The following is a 23,985-nucleotide window of genomic DNA, read 5'->3' as shown; positions in this document are numbered from 1 at the left end:
AAAAAAAAAAAAAAATAGAGAGTTGGAGTTGCCCCTTCAACTTCTCAGTCCTACTGCAGCACATCCTGGAGTTTCTAAGAATATGCCCAAGAGTTTTGTCTCTTGTGTTGGTTTATGTTCTTGTGGCATGCGCAATGTATTGTTTTTCAGTTTCAATTTTGATTTACATTTATTTGTATTATAGGTATTACTCTGTTTTTAAGATCTCTTCATAGTGATGTCTAGGATTCTGAGATGCTTTTGCCTATTAGTATTCTTCTTCCTGTGTACATTGTTTCAAGCTTTCTTCAGTTGTAAACAATGCTCCTGTATATGTTCCTTCACTTCCCTGTGCAAATGAGCTTATAGGGCTCTAGGAACTATCCTTTTGCCAGACACATATTTTTAAGCATAAGCACATGGTTAGTATATGTGTTGCTCTGAAGTTTTAAACTTCCAGTATTTTGTGATCTTTTTATCTTGTGATGCCGAAACATACCCTAATTGTTAAATGTTGAGTAAAAGGAAGCAAAATAATGTGTTCATCTTACTATTTTTAACCACACATTTTTGTCAGAGTACTTCATTCTTTTTTTACATTTTCACTTTTTTTCTGGTATTTGTCATGTGCTTCTGGCTGTCCTGAAATTCACTGTGTAGACCAGGCTGGCCTCAAACTAACAAGAAAGCTGCCTGCAACTGCCACCAAAGGGCTGAGATTAAATGTGTGCACCACTATACCATGCTCACTGCTATTATATTTTAATAATCTACCTCTCAGTACCAAATTCTGTAAAAGGTACATAATATTTGACCAAACAAACTACTGAATAGTAATTATGAAATTATAATTGAATGTGTTTGTATACTTTAAAACATTAAGTAAAAGATACTGTTAACTGAAGTAGTTGATTTCATTTCTTTTTTTTTTTTTTTTTTTTTAAAGATAATATGCTTGGATCTAACAAAACCAACACAATTTGCCCTGGTAAGTATAAATCCATAATTTAAGAGTATAATAAGGTTTTTTTGTCTTAATCAGTATATATTTGTGAGGAGACAAGAAAAACATTTTTAACATAAAAATAAAATAAAGGCACAGATTTGCTTCATTATTATAAAGAAGTTCTAACTCTCCAGTTATAAAAGATGAGAAACAGATTGTTTTCTCTGTAAATTTGTTGTTGTTTTGACATTGTTTTGAGAAATCATTACCTGTAGTTCTTGTATGTTAGATGTAATTGACTATGATCAGTTAGGATCCATACTTTAGCACGTGAGTATACTTGTTTATGAGCCTACATCTTTTACCACCTGCTTCTCCATAGAATATGCATTCAATACATGGCCCCATAATATTGACACTATTGTATACCATTACACTCTTTCTACCAAGCTTATCAAAGGAAACAATAGAATCCTCTAGGTGAGCTTCCACAGAAGAATGCTAAGAGTTTTAATTAAACTGATAGATAACTGTTAAAAAACTTCTTTTATCCTCAGCTGGGAAGATGGCTTAGCACATGAAGATGTTTGCCATATAAACTTGACGACCTGAATTCTATCCCCAGAACATACAGAAATGTGAAAAGGAGACATTATCCTTTGACCCACATGTAATTTACACACACACATAAAATACCTTTGAAAACTTTGTAGAGCAGTAGAGATGGCTCAGCAGTTAAGATCATTCTGTTCTTGCAGTGGATCTGAGTTCACTTTCCAGTCTTCATTCCTCAAACTTCCTGTAACTTCATCTCCACAGTATGAGATACCCTCTTCTGGCCTTCAAAGATACCACACTCCTGTGCACAAATGGACACAAATATACATATATTTAAAAATAAAATAAATTTTACATAAATAAATTTGAAAAGTATGAAAAACTCTAATGGTTTCTAGTTCCAGGGCCTGGAGAGATGGCTCACCAGTTAAAAGCACTGGCTGCTCTTCCAGAGGACGTAGCTTCAATTCCTAGCACCCCCATGGCATCTCACCACTGTCTGTAACTTCAGCCCCACCTTCACATAGATACACATGCAGGCACATAAAGAGTGTGTGTGTGTGTGTGTGTGTGTGTGTGTGTGTGTGTGTTAATTTTAAGAGATGCTAATTTTAGCTCTGATGCTTTTCTTTCACTTGGTATAAAATCAGGGTTTGAAGTACTAGTTTTCTTTTCATGTGAAGGCCGCTTTGTTAAGTAAAAGGATGCTGCATTATTTCCAGTAGGATCCTAGAGTCACAAAAAACATTTTTTAAAAAGATTTATTTTATGTATGTGAGTTCATTGTCACTTTCTACAGACACACCAGAAGAGGGCATTGAATCCCATTACAGATGGTTGTGAGCCACCATGTGGGTGCTGGGAATTGAACTCTGGAAGAGCAGTCAGTGCTCTTGACCGCTGAGCCATTTCCAGCCCCACAAAAACATTTCACCATGAACTAGAGAGACGCTTCTCTGCCAGAGAAGCAGGTCAATTCCTAGCACCCACATTGGACAGCTCACAGCTGCCTGAACACCAGTCCCTTATCTGGCCTTCATGGGCACCTGTACACATGTGGCATGGAATACACTTGTTGAGTAGGGAGCGTATTTTTAGTGTTCCTGTTCGTGTAAAATAGTTATACTAGATGGTATTTACTATTAACTTTTTATGAGGCTGTGATTCTGTAGTTTCCTCTCAGGGTAGGGTTATTTTTTTTTTAAAAACATATCTATATGTTTATGTCCTTGGTGGACATCAAAATGTGATATACAAATTGAAGTCATTTATGAAGCAGAATGTCTAAAAGAATAACCAAAAAGTAATTTCAGATATCCGAATGTCAAGAGTTGGTATATTCAAGATTATTACTAATAAAATCTCAATGAAATAGTTTTTGCTTGGTACCTAAACAGCACAAATAGCATTTTTTAAAAGATGGCTATTTTAATATTAATTCACATTGGGGGCTTCTATGCGGGCTCAGTTGGTAGAGTATGCTCTTGTCCCCAGATCCCATGAGAGAGAACCCATTTGCAAATACTATTCTCTGCAACCATGTTTGTACTCCTACACACATACAGAAATAAGTTTAAAAGAAATTCATATTGAAACACTTCAGGCAAGAGCTTTGAGGGTTGTCCTTGTCCTCTCTGTTAAGATATTTCATGTGTTGGTTCATATTTGCATATTTATGACAAAAGCTTTATTATCACATTTGTAGATTGCTCTTTTTCTTTCTGTTATTACATTTTTTTACATAAGAACCTTAAAACATAATATTTTGAGACTCTACATATATAAAAGTAATATATATTTATGTATATACCCTTTTTAAATAATATAAAATATACTTTTGCCCCAAGATGCAGGTATATTTATTCTATTTAGATGTATTATATTTATTCTCACAAAATACCTTTCTTTTGTAGATAATTATCAAACAGCACAGCTGCTTGCCTTAATTTTAGAGTTACTCACATTTTGTGTGGAACATCACACATACCACATAAAAAACTACATCATGAACAAGGACTTACTAAGAAGAGTCTTGGTGTTGATGAATTCAAAGCACACTTTTCTGGCCTTGTGTAAGTAACCATTTAAATGAACATTTTTGTAAAAATGGTTTAAGAAATACTTTTAGTACAGGTAAAAGTCAGTTACCCATATGAAGTCATCTGCTTATTAACAGCATGTGTGATGTTAATAAGTTAGCTGAGAAACAAAAGTATTTCAGTTTCATATTCTTTTATTTTTAAAGGCAAGAGCATGTGAAGTAGAAGCAGTGGATTCCAATATACATGTTGTTAACATTTAAATTGATTTGAATTAACCTAGGGTTTTTTTGGAATACAGTACCATGTATAATGACAGCATTGTGTCATAGAACTGTTCTGCTATGTTGGAACTTTAGCAAACTATCATGTTTTGCATGTGCATGCATGTATGCATGTGCTGACTTCAAACTCATTGTGTAGCTAAGGGTTGCCTTGATTTTTTTCAGTCTCCTTCATCTCTGGGACATGAGATCTAATCTCAAAAGAACAAAACAAGCAAAAACTTAAACAATGTTATTAACAGCCTGTTAATGTTTATTTTGTTTCTGTCCCTGTATGAATGTCATAAGCATATTTGTATGCACATACAGGTTTTTAACTTTTGTCTTTATGAAAATTAGAGCATACTAGTATATTTCTCTGCCCTTCAGCACTACTATAAATTATTTGGTCTTATTTTTTCTTTTTAAGGTTAAATAACATTTCATAGTATGATTTCCACAGATGTTTTATCATTCTCTAAAGCGGAGATTACTGAGTTTCTACTTTTTCACTACTCCAATCTATACTGTGTAGTACAAGAATGTTTTATATACTAATGTATTTTATAAGATTCATAATCGAATTGGCAGATACAGTGTTTGTCTCTTTTATATATTCTTTTTAAATTTTAACATCTACCTACCTACCAGGTTACTTTACTAAAGCTTAAGCACTTGGCATTTTCCCAGCACCCTGTATTGCTATACTAATAAATAAATGAGAAAAACAGAACTTCACTTTGAAGTCCCAAGCTAGCTTGGTATACATTACATAGCTCAGGCTTATGTGACCCCCTCTGCCTCAGCCTGATGCTATGTCAAGCCACTACACTCAGCTATATTGCTAATTTAAAAATTGTCCAGTGATAAAAATGTGTTATAGGTTTATTCTTTTTCCCCTTATAGGATATTTTCATATATTAATATAATTTATTAAATTTTTGAGACAGTAACCCATCAGACCTCAGATTTGCAATTATAGGTCTGGATGATCCTTCTACTTCTCCTTTACCCCCAAAATGATGGGATTTAGGTCCAAGTCAACATGTTCATCCGAATTTGCATTTTTATCTGATATGAACTACAGGTTTTCTTTTTCATAGAACCTTTGTGTACTAAATTCATGTCTTAAGAGGAGGTGTCCCAGTCTTGCTTGCCTTCTTTCTGTTTATAATGTTTTCCATGTAACTTTTTTTTTTTTTAAAGATCTTTATCGGAGCTGGAGAATGGCTCAGTTGAGATTTTCAAGAACAAAAACCTTAATTTGATTCCCAGAACCCATGTGCAGGGCTGGTCATATGCACACTTATATTGCTACCTCAAGGGAGGCAGAGGCAGAAGGATCTCTGAGGCTTATTGGCTGGCCAGTCTCTCCTAACTTGTGGGCTTCAGGCCAATGAGAGATCATGTCCCAAAGACGGTAGATGACACGTGAGATTGTCCTCCAGATGTTCCATGAACACTTAACACACACAAACATAACATACCTATTCTGGTACATAGACATTTTAAAATGCTTCATGAATTTTTACACATTCATTTTACCTTTAATTTATTTATGGAGTTGTCATGCTTAGGTATATTTCTGTGTACTAAGATTATACAAATATGCTCTTCAGTATTTTCCAGTATTTTTATTATTTGTTTTATGTTTAATATGTAATGTATATGAAATGTATTTTAGGATATAGTATAACATGATAGTCTAGGTAGCTGCCTGCCTGTATTTACACGTTCATTAACTACCGTAGGATAAAAATGCTATTCTTGCTATACAGTAAACTAAGAAGACACTTGTACCTTATTTCTTTAATATCTATTACTTAATCTTATCAGATGAAATAGTAACAGTGTTTTCATTTCATATTTTTGTAAAAGATTTAAATGCCTGCCTTTTGAGTTTGCCCCTAATTTTCATAATTTTCTTGGTTATTTATAGCCATTATTCAGTTCATCTTGTTATTTCTATAATAATTTTGGAAGGGTTTGTGTTCTCTTGATAGGTTCTTCATAAATACTCCTAAATATGATTGTAGATTATACCCACTGATCTCTATATCCTGACTAGATGAAATTCCAGTAGATAATAAGCCTTGCTTTGTTTCAAGCTCTCTATCATAATAAAGTGAAGTTGTCGTAGCTACAGCTTGTAAGTCTTTAGGTTCATTTATCATTTAGCAGCAATAGCATATGACTCTTTTTTTTTAATTTTTTATTATTATTTTCTTTATTTACATTTCAAATGCTATCCCGAAAGTTCCCTATACCCCCCCCCCCCCCCCCCTCCCCTACCCACCCACTCCCACTACTTGGCCCAGACCATCCCTTGTGCTGGGTCATATAAAGTTTGCAAGACCAAGGGGCCTCTATTCCCAGTGATGGCCGATTAGGCCATCTTCTGCTGCATATGCAGCTAGAGACACGAGCTCAGGGGGTACTGGTTTGTTCATATTGTTGTTCCACCTACAGGGTTAGCATATGACTCTTTATACTCAGACCTTCCCCAGTGCTTCAGTCTTCTTAATTTTTATTTTGTTTGTTTGATTTTGGTTTTTTGTGACAAGGTTTCTCTGTGCAGCCCTGGCTGTCCTGGAACTCACTCTGTAGACCAGGCTGGCCTCGAACTCAGAAATCCGCGTGCCTCTGCCCCTCTGCCTCCCACGTGCTGGGATTAAAGGCATGCGCCACCACCGCCCGGTTTCTTAATTTTTTTTTAATTTTTGCATGTGTATATGGTGTGTGCTCGTGAGTGAGCGAGCGAGAGAATGTTTTATACTAGGTACAGTTTTTCATTTATGGAGTTATGTCTTAACAATTAAAATGAGAGATATATAAAATTTGAAAGTTAGTGATATTTATAAAAGAATTTAAACTAAAGGGGAAGTTATATTAAAGTACCAACACATAAAAATAAAGGATTAAAGTTGTAGTGTTTGGTATTCTATACCCATTTTAGCAATAATACTGCTAATTTTTTTTAACTAATGAAAGCTAGTTAAAGAAAAGAATGCCCTTTTTTTGAAAATTTTAAAATATGAAATGCCATTCAGTGCGTAGTTCTTACTCTGATATTTTTGTTAGCAAATGCAATCTGATCTACTAGGTTCATACATAATTGATAATCAAAGAAATAATGTCATAATGTGAATGTAGTATTGATTCAGAAGTGATATTTCTGAAGCAGGAGCAGGGGAATAGTAGGAAATCTATGGCCTCCATTGAAACCATTTAAAAGGTTAGGTCTGTTCCTTAAGCTCTCACTTTTCTTACTCTCTTGCCCTCCTTCTCTCTCTCCCTTCTCCCCTCTCTCCACGTGGCCATGGCTGGTATCTCTCTCTTTCTACCTTCTCTCTTTCTCTCTACCTTTCCACAATAAAGCTCTAAAACCATTTAAAAAAAAAAAAAGTTAGGTCTGTTATGTTACTGAGAGCTCCTTTGTATTTCAAGAAAGCTGAACACAAATCTGCCTCCATAGATTCCTACTCTAGAAATAGCCCCAATTCTAAGCTTCCTCTACTGCAACACTAACTTTGCTCAAACTAACTAGCAGGAGATTTTATAGATACTGATTTCTTTAATTATCACTATTTTGTGTGTGCATAATGTTAGAGAATAACTTGTGGAGGTAGCTCTTTCCTTCCACCTTCATGTGGGTTCTGGGTATGGAATTTGGTTACCAAGTCCTTATCCACTGAGCCAAGCCAGTTGTCATTCCTAAACTTTTTGTTTTCAAAGTCCTCTTCTTCTACTTTTAGTTTTTCGAGACAGGGTTTCTCTGTGTAGTCCTGGCTGTCCTGGAACTCACTCTGTAGACCAGGCTGGCCTCGAACTCAGAAATCCACCTTCCTCTGCCTCCCAAGTGCTGGGATTAAAGGCATGCGCCACCACCGCCCTGCCTCTTCTTTTCTTAATATACCATCTTACTTTTTATTTTAGAAAGATTTATACATTGCTTATCTGTAAAATAATTTTAGTAGATTCATTAACCTCTCTTTTTTTAATTAGGTGCTCTTCGCTTTATGAGGCGAATAATTGGCCTTAAAGATGAATTTTATAATCGTTACATCACCAAAGGAAATCTTTTTGAGCCAGTTATAAATGCCCTTTTGGATAATGGAACTCGGTACAATCTTTTAAATTCAGCTGTTATTGAATTGTTTGAATTTATAAGAGTGGTAAGTTTATGATTTACTAAGATCTCTTAGTAATCATATATAAACAATTTTATGTAATTTTATATGGAAGTAAAATAATTGTATGTAATCAAATTGATTTCTTCACTCCTATTTTCCTGAAGTTGTTCATTCCATGTGTCTTAGAGTCTATTTCTAATAAACTGAAATTTTAAAAATCACTTATTTTTTTATTCTTACTTATACATGGTTGATGGTTGAATGATAGTAGTTTCTTATATTTGTGGGGGGTCACTTTTGGGGATTATATAGATCCTTCTATGTGGTAGGTAAGCTGTACCAAGTCAGTCCCCAAGCCACTATTGAAAATTGTGAAGTTCAAGGAATTTGTAACACATAAGAATAATAATAAAAAATGAATACAAAAATTAAAATTTTTCTTTCTTAGAATTTTTTACAAGATGCCTAAGCAGTAGGATGGAATTTTAAATTTTTAAGTATGAAAAGAATTGGGAGGTTAAAAGTAGGCCAACTACCTTTTATTACAGGCGAGGGAACTGAGAGCAGAAATGATTCAGTAGCCTGTTAAAGCATCCACAGTTTGCAGCACATTCAGCACCTGCTGCTGTACCCTAGCACTTTCATACAAACTTTTTCCATAAGATGGGTTGGAGAGAGCAAGCACAAATAACAGAGATAGCTCATTACTATAATCAGCAGGACACATTTACCTCTTGTGCATATGTAAATACTCAAATCATTTCCTCAAGGAAATGGCCATGTGAAAAGAAACGTGAAAGAAGAAAATTAAAAAGTGATTTTTTGTTTTGTTTTGTTGACTCTCAGTCAGATGTCTGAGAGTCACCATTTGCCAAGACTATGATTTTTTAATAGGCTTTTAGCTTAGACAAGTGGCAGTGTTGGTTACCTCCATCACTGTTTTGATGACTTAGAGCCTTTCATAGACTTTCTTATGGACTTAGATGTCTTTTCCTTTAACATTTAGGTAAGATGAATTGGGTTCACACCTCTATCCCAACTCCTTTGTTAGAATTTTCTTTTTCTTTTTTTTTTTTTTTTTTTTTTTTTTTTTTTTGAAAATTGATAAGGTTAGTACACTAAATCTTCAACCTTAACATGTACAACAGTCTACTGCCAGAGTACAAAATACAGACTTCCAGTTAAGTAGTTCACCCAGTTTGTATATAAAGTATAATCAAAGGAATGTCTTCTTATGTATTTAGATAAGACTGTTTTGACAGAGTTAAATAGGAAATCATTAACATTTACTGAATATATGGGCTTAATACTGTTCTATAATAATCTTTCAAGGCTTAAATTTTGTCTTTTGTTAAAATGGTAAAATATTCATAGGATTATGATAATTATATATAAAATTATAAAAGTTTTCTTTAAATTATGAAGTACTGTATAAAGCACTAAGACTTAAACTAAATCCATTGCTTTTCAAATGTTCCTTATAGCCCCCTAAAGGGCTCCAGTGAATTGCCTCTCCTTGTTCCAAGTTTTCTGTGGAGTCCTGTCCTGGCTCATGTATAAGGAATCTAGGACATTTATTTTTAGAAGGTGATTTTGAAAAACCTTTTTTGATCAATTTTGGAACTATACAAGTTTTTGTTTTTGTTTTTCTCAACAAGTATTTTATTGTTTTATAATGTGAATTTTGTGCCTATACAGGAAGATATCAAGTCTCTTACTGCACATATAGTTGAAAACTTTTATAAAGCACTTGAATCGATTGAATATGTTCAGACCTTCAAAGGATTGAAGACTAAATATGAACAAGAAAAAGACAGACAAAATCAGAAACTGAACAGGTATTGTTTAAGTGTATTATTACATTTATAGCAAGCAAAATTAAGTACAAAATTGTACACAGTTTAGATCTTACCCAGTGAAATTTTCTCTATTAGCAGAGCATAGGATAAACTGTCTTTCTGCCACATCAATTAATTATATAATGACTTGATACTGTATATAGTAATTTTGATAGTCTTAATTTGCAGCATACAAAAACATTTGAAGATTTCTCTAGCTACGTCTTCTTTGATATGCTGTACATGCTAAGTTAAACTACATTAGTTCATCTTGGTTAGTCGTCCTTCCCAAAGTTTATTTAGTTATGACCTTGTAGTCATTACTCAGCATCTGACATATTTCTTACAGTGTACCATCTATATTGCGTAGTAACCGATTTCGCAGAGATGCAAAAGCCTTGGAAGAGGATGAAGAAATGTGGTTTAATGAAGATGATGATGATGAAGGAAAGGCAGTCATAACACCAGTTGAAAAATCTAAGACTGAAGATGATTTTCCAGATAGTTATGAAAAATTTATGGAAACTAAAAAAGGTACTAATGTTCATAATTTTCATATATTACCACTTAGTAAAACAATTATACAGCCTGAGTTTGATCCTTAACACTGTACACACACATAAAATAATAACATTTTACTTATTTGGAAAAATCTGGCCAAGGTTTGTAAAACAAGAAGCACAGAATTTTATGCTGAATCATACCCTTTTAAAGTTATTTTGGATATTTATATTTAAAATTCTTTCCTTGAAACTTGGTGTTTTTTATGTTGTTCATTTTGAGTTTAGAAATGTTCAGTTTATAATATTTAAAAGAGGGTCACAGTACATAGCCTTGTGGGGGCCTAGAACTCATAGTCACCTCACCCAACCCCAGCTTCTCAAATGCTGTGGTTACAGTGTGTGCCTCCACACCTGACAACTGTTTAGAAATTTGTTGTATACTACACTTCTGAACAGATCCGGCCTGACTTTGTTTCTATTATAAATAAATTTTTTCAAAGTTTTTATTATTAATTAACTATAACTATAGAAGCTTAGAACACTTTACCTCGTGATATTTACAGCCTGAGCAATGTGAACTCAAAGACATGACTTTCCTCTTTGAAACTTCAACTTTTACTTAAAATTGCATAAAGATAGAAGGGGGCACAGTTAGGCATGGTGGCAGCACCTTTAATCCCACCATTCTTGGGCTGAAGTAGTAGAAGCACTATGAGCTTGAGGCCAGGCCATGCTACATAGGAACACCCTGTCTCCAAAAAAGGCAAAACAAATCCAGGCATGGTGGCACCTTCTCATGACCCAGCACTAAAAGAGTTAGAGGCAGGAAGACTAGAAACTGAAAGTGATCCTCAGCCACAAACCAAGTTTGGGACCAGTCTGAGATACATTAGACACTGCCTCAAAGAGGGAAGGGATGAGTGTTCCTACTTATGTAGAACTAAGATATAGCTAGTATCTTTCAAGAAAACTAATCACTGTAATTTTATGCCCTAAAGAATACTAGCCTGCAAATACTATTTGACTATCTAATAGAAATTTATATGTTGGAAGGCAAAATTATCTCTTGGATGACTTACTCTTCAGGCATTTCTTCTCAGAATCTCATTCAGGTGACTTAGTACCTTTTCTTTCAGCTATTCTCTACTAACTCATTCCCTATTCATTAGTACCATGAGGACCACTCAAGGCTAACAAAAAGCCTACTGGTGTTCTAAGGAACATTACTTACTTTTTATTTGTATAATTTCTCGCTCTTGAACCCAGGGCCTGGCTAGCACTCTACCACTGAGCTATCTATCTCCATTCTAGAACAGGTGCTGTTTAGCAGACAAGTTCATTTCTTTCAGTCAGTAGAGATGTTGCCCTCAATATTACTATCAAAAAGAAACAAAGGCCATGCATAAGTATTGCATCCATAAATGTATACATGCTGTTAGGAAATGTGTCAAAATAAAATTAACCAGACTTTAAAGGAGTTTGGGCACTTATGCTATAAAGGAATCAAGTAAAGGAACTTGGAGGGAGTAAATGACTAGGATACTTAAGAGTTGTCCTTGGGAATTTTCAATGGTGACTTGTGAAGGAAGACTTGTAGAGGAGAGCCAGTGAATGGAAGACAGTAACAGAAATCAGACTGCTAAGAGCTTCTTTACAAGCAAACACTGAACAATCTACTGTAAGATGGTTGGTTCTGTTCATTGAAGTTCCTAAGAGTCTGACCAAAAAGAACATGTACTTATCTTAACATGTACTGTTAGAAAGCATAGGCAAAGTTGTATGTTGTCACTTCAACAAATGCTTTGACTTAGCAGTATTTAATGCAGGCTCATTTTACTTTGCTTTAGCAAAAGAAAGTGAAGACAAGGAAAACCTTCCCAAAAGGACATCAACTGGTGGCTTCAAATTTACTTTCTCCCATCCCCCCAGTGCTACTAATGGAACAAACAGTACAAACAGTAAGTCTGTAGTGGGTCAGACAACACCAGCAAGTTCTAATGTGTCCTCTTCCAAAACTACAAACTTGGCCACATCAGTGACAGCCACAAAGGTATGTAAAGTAAGAACTCCTCACAAACTCTGCCTTTTCCATCTGTAAAACTACTTTGTGTGTGCTGACGATTTAGATAAAAGTTTCAAAGAATGAAAAGGTTTTATTATCATCAGAACCTGACGCCCAACATAGCATGCAAACACGTGAGGGTTGTTATCTTGCATATTATGTAAATTTTAGGTTAAACATTTTTTTGTTTGTTTTAAGACTTTTATTAAAAAACTGTTGACCATTTTATTTAGCTATATATGAGCCTATTATTGAAAATTACCAGTTTGTTGCCGTTTTAAACATAATAGCAATGTGAACTTTATATACATCATTTCAGATCTATGTGTAAGTCTGTATAGAATGTGCGTTGTACCCCATTTCCAAATGCAAATGCTCAATAAAACAGGAACAAATGGATAATTTCTTAACATATTACTTGTATAACACTAAAAGTTAGTTTTGTATTTAAGAACTATTAGGGATATTCCCACTTAATCATGAACAAGACAGCATGTTGTTTTTAATGCTATTATTTAACCATGACTGTAAAATATTGGTTAGCACATTTAGTGAAACAACCAAAATTACTACTGTATAATCTATTAGAGAGAAAAAAAGTCCTCTTCTGCAGTTAATTTAGTCATTTGTTTTGCTCCTATGATCATTGAATTTTCATATATATTAAAAGGGGGGGAGGTGCCAGGCATGGATTGCTTATGCCTGTAATCCCAGCAGTTGAGAGTCTGTGCTGCACAGTTATCATCTACAAGCTCTTGTGTCAAAACAAGAAAATACACCACAAAAGCTGGATACTATTGCCTGCTTGCTGCCATTCATGCTTTTCGGGAGGCTGCAAGGCATAGGTATCATGAGTCGTGAAGTTCTTAGGAATTTGCAGGTAGGGGTACAGATTTCAAAAAAAAAAAAGTATGAGATAGTTCAGTAATGAAAATTCTTTTCAGGGCTAGAGGGATGACTCAGTGGTTAAGAGCGCTGACTGCTCTTCCATAGGACCCAAGTTCCCAGCAACCACATGGCAATTCACAACTGGACTATAACTCCAATTCCCAAGTATCTGACACCCTCACACAAACACACATGTAGGCAAACCACCCATGCATATAACATAAAAATAACTCAATAAAATTATTTAAAAAGATTCTTTTCAACAAATAATAGATATTAGATAACTACATGCAAGAGAGATGTTGGATTCACTTGATATAAAACTTTTAAAAGGCCTAAATATGAATACAAAGCTCTCAGAAAGCAGGAGTATTTATGCCTAGAGTTGGGACAATATAACACCCAAGGCATAAATGACAAAAGAAAAAATATATAGCATGGTGATCAGAAATGATACTAGTATAAAATTTAAAAAAATAAATAAGGGCTGGAGAGATGGCTCAGCGGTTAAGAGCACTGCTTTTCCAAAGGTCCTGAGTTCAAATCCCAGCAACCACATGGTGGTTCAACAACTATCTGTAATGAAATCTGATGCCCTCTTCTGGAGTGTCAGAAGATAGCTACAGTGTATTTACATATAATAAACAAATCTTTAAAAAATTAATAAATAAACAACCCACCCACAACATGGGGTCCTACTTTGTAAACCCTCTAACAAGTGGGGGCAAGAGCATGTGAAGGACTATTACCAGTAACATCAAACCCAAAAGGACATGCACAGACATTTCTCCAAAGAAATAAAATATTATAACCTAAATAATCACATAATAAAATGTTTGACATCATTATTCAGACAAATCAAAACCATAGCAAAGAGCTGAAGAGATGGTTCCATGGGTGAAGCACTTGCTGTGAAAGCATGAAGATCTTTCACAGGAACTGAAACATAAGTTCAGAGCCCAGGAACCCACATAAGGGGCTTGTGTCTATTATCCCAGCACTCATACTGAAGATGGGAGGAGCCATGAGAAACCCCACAAGTTTGCAAGCCACAGAGTCTCTGACTTAAAACAAGCTAGAATGTGAGGACCAACACTTAAGTTGTCCTCTGCTCTCCTTACCCAACACTGCACATGACCTATGGCAGACATGTTCATACTCATATCATACACAAAAGATTTTTTTAAATAACACAGTAAGAACAGTTCACACCTACTAGAGTGACTATAATATTTTTAATAGACAAATGTTGGCTAGGATACGGAGAAATTACAATCCATGTTCATTGCTGATGGGGAATTAACATGAAATAGCATTTTTGGAATACAACCTATTAGACCCAGTTCCCATTCCCTTCCAAGGCTAAACACATTAACTATATGACACAGCAAGCAGTTTCATTCCCAAGTATGCACTCAGGAAAATTGAAACAAGCTGTGCATGGCCAGCACTCTGAAGGCTGAGATCGGGTTGTAAGTTCAAGACCAGCATGGCTTACACATCAATCCTGTCTCAGAGAAACACTGAAAAAATATATTGACTCAAAAAGTAGTATGTGATTGTTGAAAGCATTATTCATAATGGAAAAAGATGAAACCACACAAATGTCCGCCACCTTGTGAATTGGGCAAACAATGCTAGTAGCAGGAAAGGAGTGAAAGAGTGGTGTGTGTTATGACGTGGATTAACATACCACTGTGTGTTACATGAACTGATAAAAAGAAATAGTTCCTTCAGCAGTGGAGGAGAGGAGTGGACAGCAAGTATATCAGAAAGAGGGAGTTATGGGGAAAGGCAGGGAACTATGGGGCAAAAAATGGTAGGGACTTTTCTGGGGAGGGAGATGAAGATGTTACAGAATTAGGAGAGATAATATATAATGTTGTGGGGCTGGAGAGTTGGCTCAGTGGTTAAGAGCACTGACTGCTCTTCCAGAGGTCCTGAGTTCAATTCCCAGCACCCACATGGTGGCTCACAACCATCTGTAATGGGATTCGATTCCCTATCTAGTGTGTCTGAAGAGAGCCACAGTACTCACATACATAAATGTGTGTGTGTGTGTATGCACGTGCGCGCATATGTTGTGACACTAGGAACACTGAATTGTACACTGCAGAGGGTGACTTAACTGTATTTAAAGCAATGACTTGATTTAGACAGAGCAGTTTATTCTTCATTCCTCCCCACTCACCTTTAGGACCCCACCTACTCCCACCAGCATCCTTCTTTGGCCTCATCATGGTGTTAATTTTATAGCATAATTAGTCTGTTACATCTGGGAAGTATAGGCTTTGTGTTCTGAAGGAAGACTTGGGGTCATAGGGGAGCAGTATCTGTTCAGTTTCAACTCTTACTCTTTGCCTTAAGTTCCAGCCTTTTTCTCTTTTGAAATTCATATCATTCATCATTTCATGGTGACAAGAATGAGGATTTCCTGGCAGTGGAGAGTCCCAGTGGCTGTCTTGTTTTGCCAGCTTGTTTTCCTCTTTTCCTCACTATTTTGTTGTATTTACTGCCTGTTACGTTCTGGATAAATCAGTCTCATTCACATTTCTTTATCCACTAGCATATATTCCATTCTTGCTCTCTTCCAGTTTTCATCTTTTTTTCTTCTCATTTTCCTTTATAGATCTGTATCTTTTCAATTTATTTTCATTTTTGATAACTTAAGGAGACAGTAAAGTAAATGTATTATCAGACTTCAAACTGCCTTAGTCACTGCAGATTCTTCAATACAGAACATAACAGCTTTGAAAACTGAAATCAGACAAGGGACTCAGTATGTCCTAACACTTAAGCCTATTTCTGATTTCAACTTAACATGTATGATTTAGCAAACAAGAATTAGGAATTTTCCAAATATATCCGTTCTTTAGTTCATACACTAGTAACTGCTTATAGATGGCTCAGTCCATTTCTGACAGATCACAGTGTCTTGCTCATTCTTTCATTGTTATTCCAGGTATTTGTTTACATATGGAGCAACTCAGGTATAAAGGACAAGTTACTGAGATTGTATTTGTTTAGCTACTTGAGGTACAAAAGGTTTGAACTAAACCTTTTTGTAGGGCATGCATAAGCTTCATAGAATTGGTTCAAAATGAGTCAATCCTGAGGATACCTAACATTTTCTTTATAGTTCCCAAAGCTTTCCTAGGATTTCAAAAGGGGAGTGTGTTACTCATAAAAGGCCAAACCCTGAATTACCTCATCCTTATATTTAAGTACTAGCTTTTACAAACCATTTCTTGTTTTTATTATCTATCTTCGGCCATTTAAATTATTCTTTAAAGGTAGAATGAAAAAAAATAGGGTATACTTTATAATGAAATAAATTCATATAAAAACTAGTGATTTTTCAGATGACATGAGAGAAATCAAATGGACGATGGAAGACATTGTCTTGTTCGACATCGTCCATCTTCCAGGTGGTGTTGGTTCGACTGCTTGAAGTTGAAGGGGGTGGGAGGAGACTTTTTGTTAAATTGAATTCTGAAGTTTCATTAAAAACCCAAGAAACAATAGAAGAGATGAGGGCGAGACTGCCAGCAGTAGCACTCAATAAATGGATTATAACTTAAATAATTAAGTTCTAAAATTCAATATCCTGTCTTAATCTCAAATATGCTATTTAAAAAAAAATGGCTTCAAATATCTTAGTGATATTTGTACCATGCTGTTTTCATGATAATCTGTTTTTATTTTCCTTTATATTAAAAATGATTTTTATTTTTCAATAGGGAAGTTTGGTTGGCTTGGTAGACTATCCAGATGATGAAGAGGAAGATGAAGAAGAAGAATCATCCCCCAGGAAAAGACCTCGACTGGGCTCGTAGAACCCTTGCTGGGGGGTTCCCACCACATGGTCTTACTAACTGCTGCAGCTGCTCACGCACGGAGCTGAATGGGAAAGCTTTCATATGGAACTTAACACACGTAGTAGCAGAGACTCTTGGTTGCCAGGTAGGAAAGTGTAGTTGTGTAAGAACAGGGCTTCCCAAAAACTTAATTCCTAGTAATTAAAGGGTTTTTGCCTTTTGGGCTGTCCAAAAAAGAAGAATGATAATTAGATCCTGGGTGAAAGCTTCCCAACAAGGAAAGTCTCATATTTGGGGTAAGAAGGGTTGATTGTTCCCAAAATCCAACCTAGAGAAAATTGTGAGACTTCAGTACCCAATAATATTGCTTGTATAATGGTGCTGGCCACGTTGTTTTAATCAGTTGCCTTTTTTTAAAAGACATTTTTATGTAAAGCAAATTGAACTGTCATCAGAAATGAAGTTACATTGTTGGGACCATTTCATTAAAGATTTCACAGAAGTTAGCCTTTGGTATTTGACAGGACATACACCCTAGGTAACAAACAGCACATACCAATTTCTCTACACCAGGAACTTCTAATACATTTAAAAAAAGAAAAAAAGAAAGCTGGGTTCCAAATGGATAGTATTCTTAAAGAACTTTAAAGTCAGCATTTTTACAGGTAACAGCAGCCAAGAAATGCAGCAGCAATGTTCTGAAATGCTCCTCTTCCACCAACCTGGGAGTGGCTAGAACGGGGGGGGTGGGGGGGTTCCAGTAGTCACATTCTGCTTTCTCAGTAAAGTTAGGTCTGGGTGTTCTAAGAGCTGCTGATAAATATATAAAGACCAACAAAGAATGGTGCTGAGTTAAAATGGCACTTAATATCTACAGGTCATTCTAGCCTAGAGGTTAATATCACAGTCACATGCAGCCTAGGAAGCTCTTCCACAGACAAGAGGGTTATGTGAAAGCTGCTTTTTTAAGAGATTTTAAAAAGCACATTCCATGTATGTAAATGATCTTAAAATAATTGAAGCAAGCCGTTAAGAGCTTTTATTTTTTAGAACAAGTTAACTGTAAATATTTTAATGGTAGTTTACTCATCTATGATCTAAGATCATTGCTGAGATGAGAAAAATGACCCCAAACTACAATTTAATGCAAAAAAGATCTAAAAATAGTAATTCTAGCTCCAGTCTTTTAGATCTCTATAATATGTTATGGGTCCATTTTTCCTGGAATAGCTTAAAAGCAGTTTCCTATGTTGGAAATTTTGGAGTTAATTTTAATTTTGGCTATTGTTTGGAAAAGATGGGCTGTCCGTGTAGATACGAAGTATAGTTTTTCCATAAAACAGATGTTTATTTTGTATTAAAAATACCACTGTACTTGTTTTACACCATTTGTATACATGTGGTGATATTACTGCTAAACTGTAAAATTCAGGAATTAAAATGTGACCCTATAATTCCATGATTGAGGCTTCTGTTTGTTTTGTTGTAAATTAAGTGATTAAGTGAACTATTTTTGAGATATGTCCAGTTTACATTGTCTTTTAAAGGCTGATAAAATCCATAAAGATATGTTATAAGCCACTAGGTCAGAAAGTCTTAATTGCAAGACTCAACCATTCTTTAAATATCACTTACAAGAGGTAAACCTTGAGCAAACCTAACAGTATAAAGCCATTCTCACCTCTAAACAAAGGTACACATACAACAAGCATTCATCTTGTATCACAAGTGAACTGGGATTCTTTCAGCCAACATCAATAAGTTACTGTATGAGTAGGCATTCTTTAAAGCAAGTTTTATGAAGCCTCTACCATCTTAGTGCTTAGAATCTAAGCAGCCCTGACCTATCAACTGTTCTGTTAACTCTTTTGTTATGTTAACTAAAGTACTGTATCATATAAAGATTTCCTTTAATTTTCCTTTCTGAGGAACTTCAAACTTTTAAGACATTATTATGGGAAGTGTTTCTTACAGTGGAAATATGAATGTTTTCTTAAAGTCCAAGGGCAACAGTTGTGTAATGCATATGCTCACCCACATGATGAAAGGATCCTTGGAAGGTACAACTAGGAAGATTCCACAGTAGCTGCTGTCCTGAATGACGACCCTCATGCAGGCTGGGGTGCTTACAGCATTATCTCCACTCAGCTAGTTCAAGTCAGAGCACACATTTGTATGCCTTAGGTCCTAAAAATATCTGTAAACATGTACCTAATAAAAAACTATTTTTAATAAAAAGTTATGTGAAACAGATTCACGTGTTTTAATCACTAGTTTTTCTGCAGATGGAAGGTTGAAACTTAAAGTATAATTTTACATTCAAACAGATTAGATGAAGTTTTAGAAAAATTCCAGTTGAGGCCAGCAAGATCACCAAGTGGGTAAAGGAGCTTGCTGCTAAGCCTGATTTGATGTTTTATAAAGACCAGCACTCTATAGTAGGTAGCATTTTCCTCAGCAGGTTCAGTCAGGGAATCCTTTTGTCTGTTCTTAAAACAACTTTTGCAGAAAAGGTAATGATTTCCTACATTTCTAGCATTTATTTTCCAAGTGTCTTGCTTCAAATATAAAACTCTCTTACCATGTCCAAGATACCACCTTTGGATTGTTTCATACCTGATAAATCCAAAACTATTAACACAGCTGTCTGCCTTGTAACTACACCTTTAAAAAAATGAAAGTTTCTACATTTCCTATGAGGCTCTACATTACCCAAACTCACTATCACTTTTCCTATGCTAACCCTCCTCATAGTCAAACATGTTTAGTTCAGCATGTGCTTCCTAAACTACTGTACACCTCTCTTCTCCATGCAGCTACTTGCCATGTTATCACTGCACTTTAACCTTCTAACACTGCTCTCTGGGACATCGGTAGCCCCATGAAAGCAGGGACCCTGTCAGAATCGTTGACTGTTATACCCTTGGTATGTATCATGCTTAGCACAAAGTGTCTACATGACATGAATGCATGCACTATCAACTAATTTCTTTGAAGAGAAAACATCCAAAATACTGTTTTATTTTTAAATTTATTTATTGTGGTTATTTGAGACAGACTCATCATGTAACCTAGGCTGGCCTCCAATTTGCTCTGACACTGGAGAGGACCAGGAGTTCTCCTGATCCTCCTACTTCAGCATCCTGGGTGCTAGGATTATAGGCATGCACCACCATACCTGGGTTTCTGCAGATGTTTGTTAAATTGCCTTCCCTCTTGCCCTTTACCTGTTTAAAATAATAGTAGTCAGTTCACAGTTGCATTTAGAAAAGCAAGTATTTGCTTGAAACTAATAGTCTTTGTTTAGGGATTAAATAATTTATTTTTAAGAATATTTGGGCTTCTGTTTTGCTAATTTTTCATATTACTTATTAATAACTTCTTCTTTAAGTTTCTCTGCAAGCAATCGCCTCTTTAGTAATGTTTGTTTCTCGTCTGCTGTCATTTCTGGCTTCTCTGTCATTTCCTTAAAAAGACAAAAAAATTGCTACAATTAGCTTCAAATGTCTAAAATTCTCAACATATTTCAAAACAACAAAGATTAAGGGCATTTTCAGTAAAACTAAGTCAACAGCCAAGTTACTTCAAGTTTCTTGAATCTTTTCCTTGAGAAGCATTGAGAAGGTGATGGATGGGGTATGGACAGACCATTGCAAACATTTCAGATGGCTGAAGTAAGACACACATACTGACCCTAAGGAACTCAGCAAGGGAAGTCAATAAAAATGTATAATGAAATGATTATTTCTACCTCACAAAATTCTCATCTAAACTCCCCTGAGAGAAGACTTAGTTGTTGACTAGCTCATGGTTAATTTGAGTACATCAACCAAACAAAATTCATTGAAGGCTATCTTGCACAAACAAAAACCCCTTCCCATGGCCTTCATAGTTGATACACCAAAACTAGCCGTACCTCTGCTTCCCTGGTAGGCTTTCCTTTTAGCTCAGTATTCTGGATCTGCTTTGCCCTCATATCCTTTCTCATGGACATCAGTTTATCTCTCTTCTGCTTGAGATAATGCTCTCGTTGACGTAACTCTTCTGTTCCCAGTGCTGACAAATTCTGGTTCAGATAAGAGAAGGGATTGTCTATGTTCATTCACACAGCACGTGGCCAAGACATCTACTGAATCAGTTCTAAGTTCGAAGATCATAACAAAGACAAGTCTATGACAAGTGCCTTGTTCATAGTAAATTAGCTTTCACTTACTGCTATTGGTCCTTCCATGCTTGCATGCTCTAAGCCAGGTATCTTCAAACCTTTTTGTGTAAGGGAGGAAGTTTCAGGCAACAACTCCATCTTTCTTGCCAAGGGTTGTACTGACTGATTAGCAAAATGCACTTTAACTTCTAGTGGTAAACAATAAGACCAATTAAGACATTATAACTTATAATTCTTATAATTAAGATACAAGAACTACACTATTATGTAATACATAGGTACTTCATAATTCAAATAGCACACTGACCCCTTACAAATAACATCTTTGGTTTCCAAGCTTGCTTCCAAGTATGCGACTATACACTTAAAGAACTACTTTAAAACAGATTTTCTTTTACATAAGGTGCCAACAGCTTGGTTGTGATAACATACTAAAAGTAACTACCAATGCACTAAGAAAATGCAAACATTTCTAAAGCAAACAGAACCTTCAAAGCATTTGTAATATAAGCATCTCATAGTGTGAGATCTGTGCTAAGAGGTATGATTAACAATCTCATTGCTTCTGTAGTCTATTTTCTATTAGAAAATTAGGTGATTAAAGAAGACTGGCAAGAGGACACAAAGTTAAATCGCTGGTCACTCAGCATGATGATCTCAGGATGCTTGTTCATATCCTGCAACTTGTTCTTTGCCCACGCGCACACAGTGGACAGTGGCACATATACACATACACAGAGCGCTCTCTCTCTCAAACACATACAAGTAAATCATTTTTAAGGGCTTAGGACATGATTTAGTGAGAAAAGTTCTTGCTGTAAGTCATGAAAACTATTTTGGATCCACTACACATTTAAAAAGCAAAGCTTGGCTGAAGACATCAACCGCAGAGACAAATGGATCTCAGGAGCTTGCTGGCCTGAGAGACACTGCCTCAAACAAAGTGAGAAGCAACAGGAAGACACCCAACGTCAACCTCTGCCTTCTACATGTGCAGGCAAGAATGAGCACTCACGTGTGTGCACACCAACATACATAAGCCACACATGCACACCAAAAAATAAAATGTAAAAACATTTTTAAGTACATGGTCTGCAGAAGGAAACAGTGAGACATGGAAAGACTTAGAATGATACAAATAAGTAAAATCATGAAGACCATGGTGCACACCTCAAAGGATTAATAATTCTGCCAGATGTGTAAAACCAGAAAAGAAACTTGACAAGGACCACTGCTGCACACGGAACAGATTGGCTGCACTGCAAGGAGACTGGAGAAAACCGTTGCAGGCAGGGGGCCAAAGAACCTATTGAGTTTAAATAATACTGTTGTTGCTAATATTCAAATTAAGTTAAAATGGCCATTCTTAGTAGAAATTATGTTACTCTTAAGTACTCATGGGCCCACAGAACTGGAGAATGTGTTCATGCATGTAAGCATGTCTACTCAACTCATGCACTTACACACCCAGGCTTTGAATATGTTAGATATGTGGACATACATGCTCTCAAACCTAGAAAAGGAACATATGTGAAGTGAAAACACCTTTAGCTTTCCTGGTTTTTAAAGAATGTATCAGAAAGCCTAACCCATCTCTGGCAACTCCATCAGAGAACAAATCTGTATTAATTTTAGTAGGATCCAAGGGAAGACATGAAAAGGCAGGTCAAACACCTTGATTCTTTTAAAATTAGGACTTCTCACTAAGGTGCCATCACTGCATGAAGTGATCTGCAGAACATCAGATATGCCAGTTTTACAAAGTACTGAAAAATTAAGAGAGATTACTTTTGAAATTATTTGCTATTTGTTTTGCTTTTGATATATAAACTATTTTATGTAGTCTGTGATGAAATTTTATTTTTTCTTGTTTTTATTTATGTATTTAGAGGCAGGATTGAGATGTAACCTTGCCTGGCCTGGAACTCACAGAGTAGACCCCACTGACCTCAAACTCTGAGAGACTGCCCTCCCTCTGCCTGGTGAGTGCTAGGATTAGAGTACACTACCACATCTGGTTGTTTTCTTTTTCAGGCACAGTTGTCATGTTACCCACACTAGTCATGAACTCTCCATGTGACCCAGTATGGCTTTGCCTCCACAGACATGTGTTACCATGCTCACTTGAAATTCTCACTTAGGCACTACAGAGCAAATTTATTCAAATTATATCAGATACAAGCTTTAAACAGTACATGGAAGCCTGTATAAACACAAAATTAAATCTGGGTCACACATTAAAGCACAGAAAAATATCTAAAGCAGGAAGTGTTACATATATGATTCAGATGAACTCATTTCTACTTACAAACTAGAACATGAGAAAAAATGATCAGACATAATAAAAGCACAGAAAGGAACTTTATAAGCCATTTATATTATATCTGTTAAACCTGTTTCATATTCCTGGCAAGTTTAAACTAAGATTACAGTTCCTTCAAAACGAAGGAATACTATAAGAAAACTGAGATCAGAGGGAAACTTTGACAAATGTCTCTACAATTTAAAAAGCCAGGTGTGATGGCATGTGCCTTTAATCCAAGCACCTCACCAAGCTAAGGCAGGTGGATCTGAGTTCAAGACCAGCCAGTATAGAAGAAAATAGTATTTAGGGTCTGAAGTCATAATTTCACCACTTAAGGGCTCAGAAATCTTGTAAAGTCGCGTTCTTGAATTTCTAATTTAGATAAAAAGAGAAATTAAGAAAAAGTAATAAGATGCGTACATATTGAACGAGTTCATCTGCTAACATTTCCTTTACTTACATATTTTCTAAATAAACATCTAGAAAAA

The 23,985-nt window shown here is 35.6% G+C and overlaps 2 protein-coding genes across 2 annotated transcripts in view; one reads left to right on the top strand and one right to left on the bottom strand.

Annotated features, from left to right (window-relative positions):
• Positions 1-19,280, top strand: part of Ppp4r3b (protein phosphatase 4 regulatory subunit 3B) — a 48,696-nt gene extending 29,416 nt beyond the window's left edge. Inside the window, exons 10-16 of the mRNA XM_021210259.2 lie at positions 926-967; positions 3,397-3,555; positions 7,791-7,960; positions 9,617-9,756; positions 10,106-10,290; positions 12,107-12,309; positions 16,950-19,280. Of these exons, the coding sequence (XP_021065918.1) occupies positions 926-967; positions 3,397-3,555; positions 7,791-7,960; positions 9,617-9,756; positions 10,106-10,290; positions 12,107-12,309; positions 16,950-17,045 (995 nt within the window). The 3' untranslated portion in view covers positions 17,046-19,280. The remainder of the gene's footprint in view (positions 1-925; positions 968-3,396; positions 3,556-7,790; positions 7,961-9,616; positions 9,757-10,105; positions 10,291-12,106; positions 12,310-16,949) is intronic.
• A 1,048-nt stretch (positions 19,281-20,328) lies between these two features.
• Cfap36 (cilia and flagella associated protein 36) overlaps positions 20,329-23,985 on the bottom strand; it is a 28,572-nt gene continuing 24,915 nt past the window's right edge. The window contains exons 8-10 of the mRNA XM_021210856.2: positions 21,241-21,380; positions 20,944-21,093; positions 20,329-20,493 (exon numbers count right to left, since the gene is read on the bottom strand). Of these exons, the coding sequence (XP_021066515.1) occupies positions 20,392-20,493; positions 20,944-21,093; positions 21,241-21,380 (392 nt within the window). The 3' untranslated portion in view covers positions 20,329-20,391. The remainder of the gene's footprint in view (positions 20,494-20,943; positions 21,094-21,240; positions 21,381-23,985) is intronic.

Source organism: Mus pahari, chromosome 13 (assembly GCF_900095145.1).
Source record: "Mus pahari chromosome 13, PAHARI_EIJ_v1.1, whole genome shotgun sequence".
In the NCBI taxonomy this organism is placed as follows: Eukaryota; Metazoa; Chordata; class Mammalia; order Rodentia; family Muridae; genus Mus; species Mus pahari.
The sequence above is the reverse complement of the archived record's forward strand: the minus strand, read 5'-3'. Positions and strand labels throughout refer to the sequence as shown.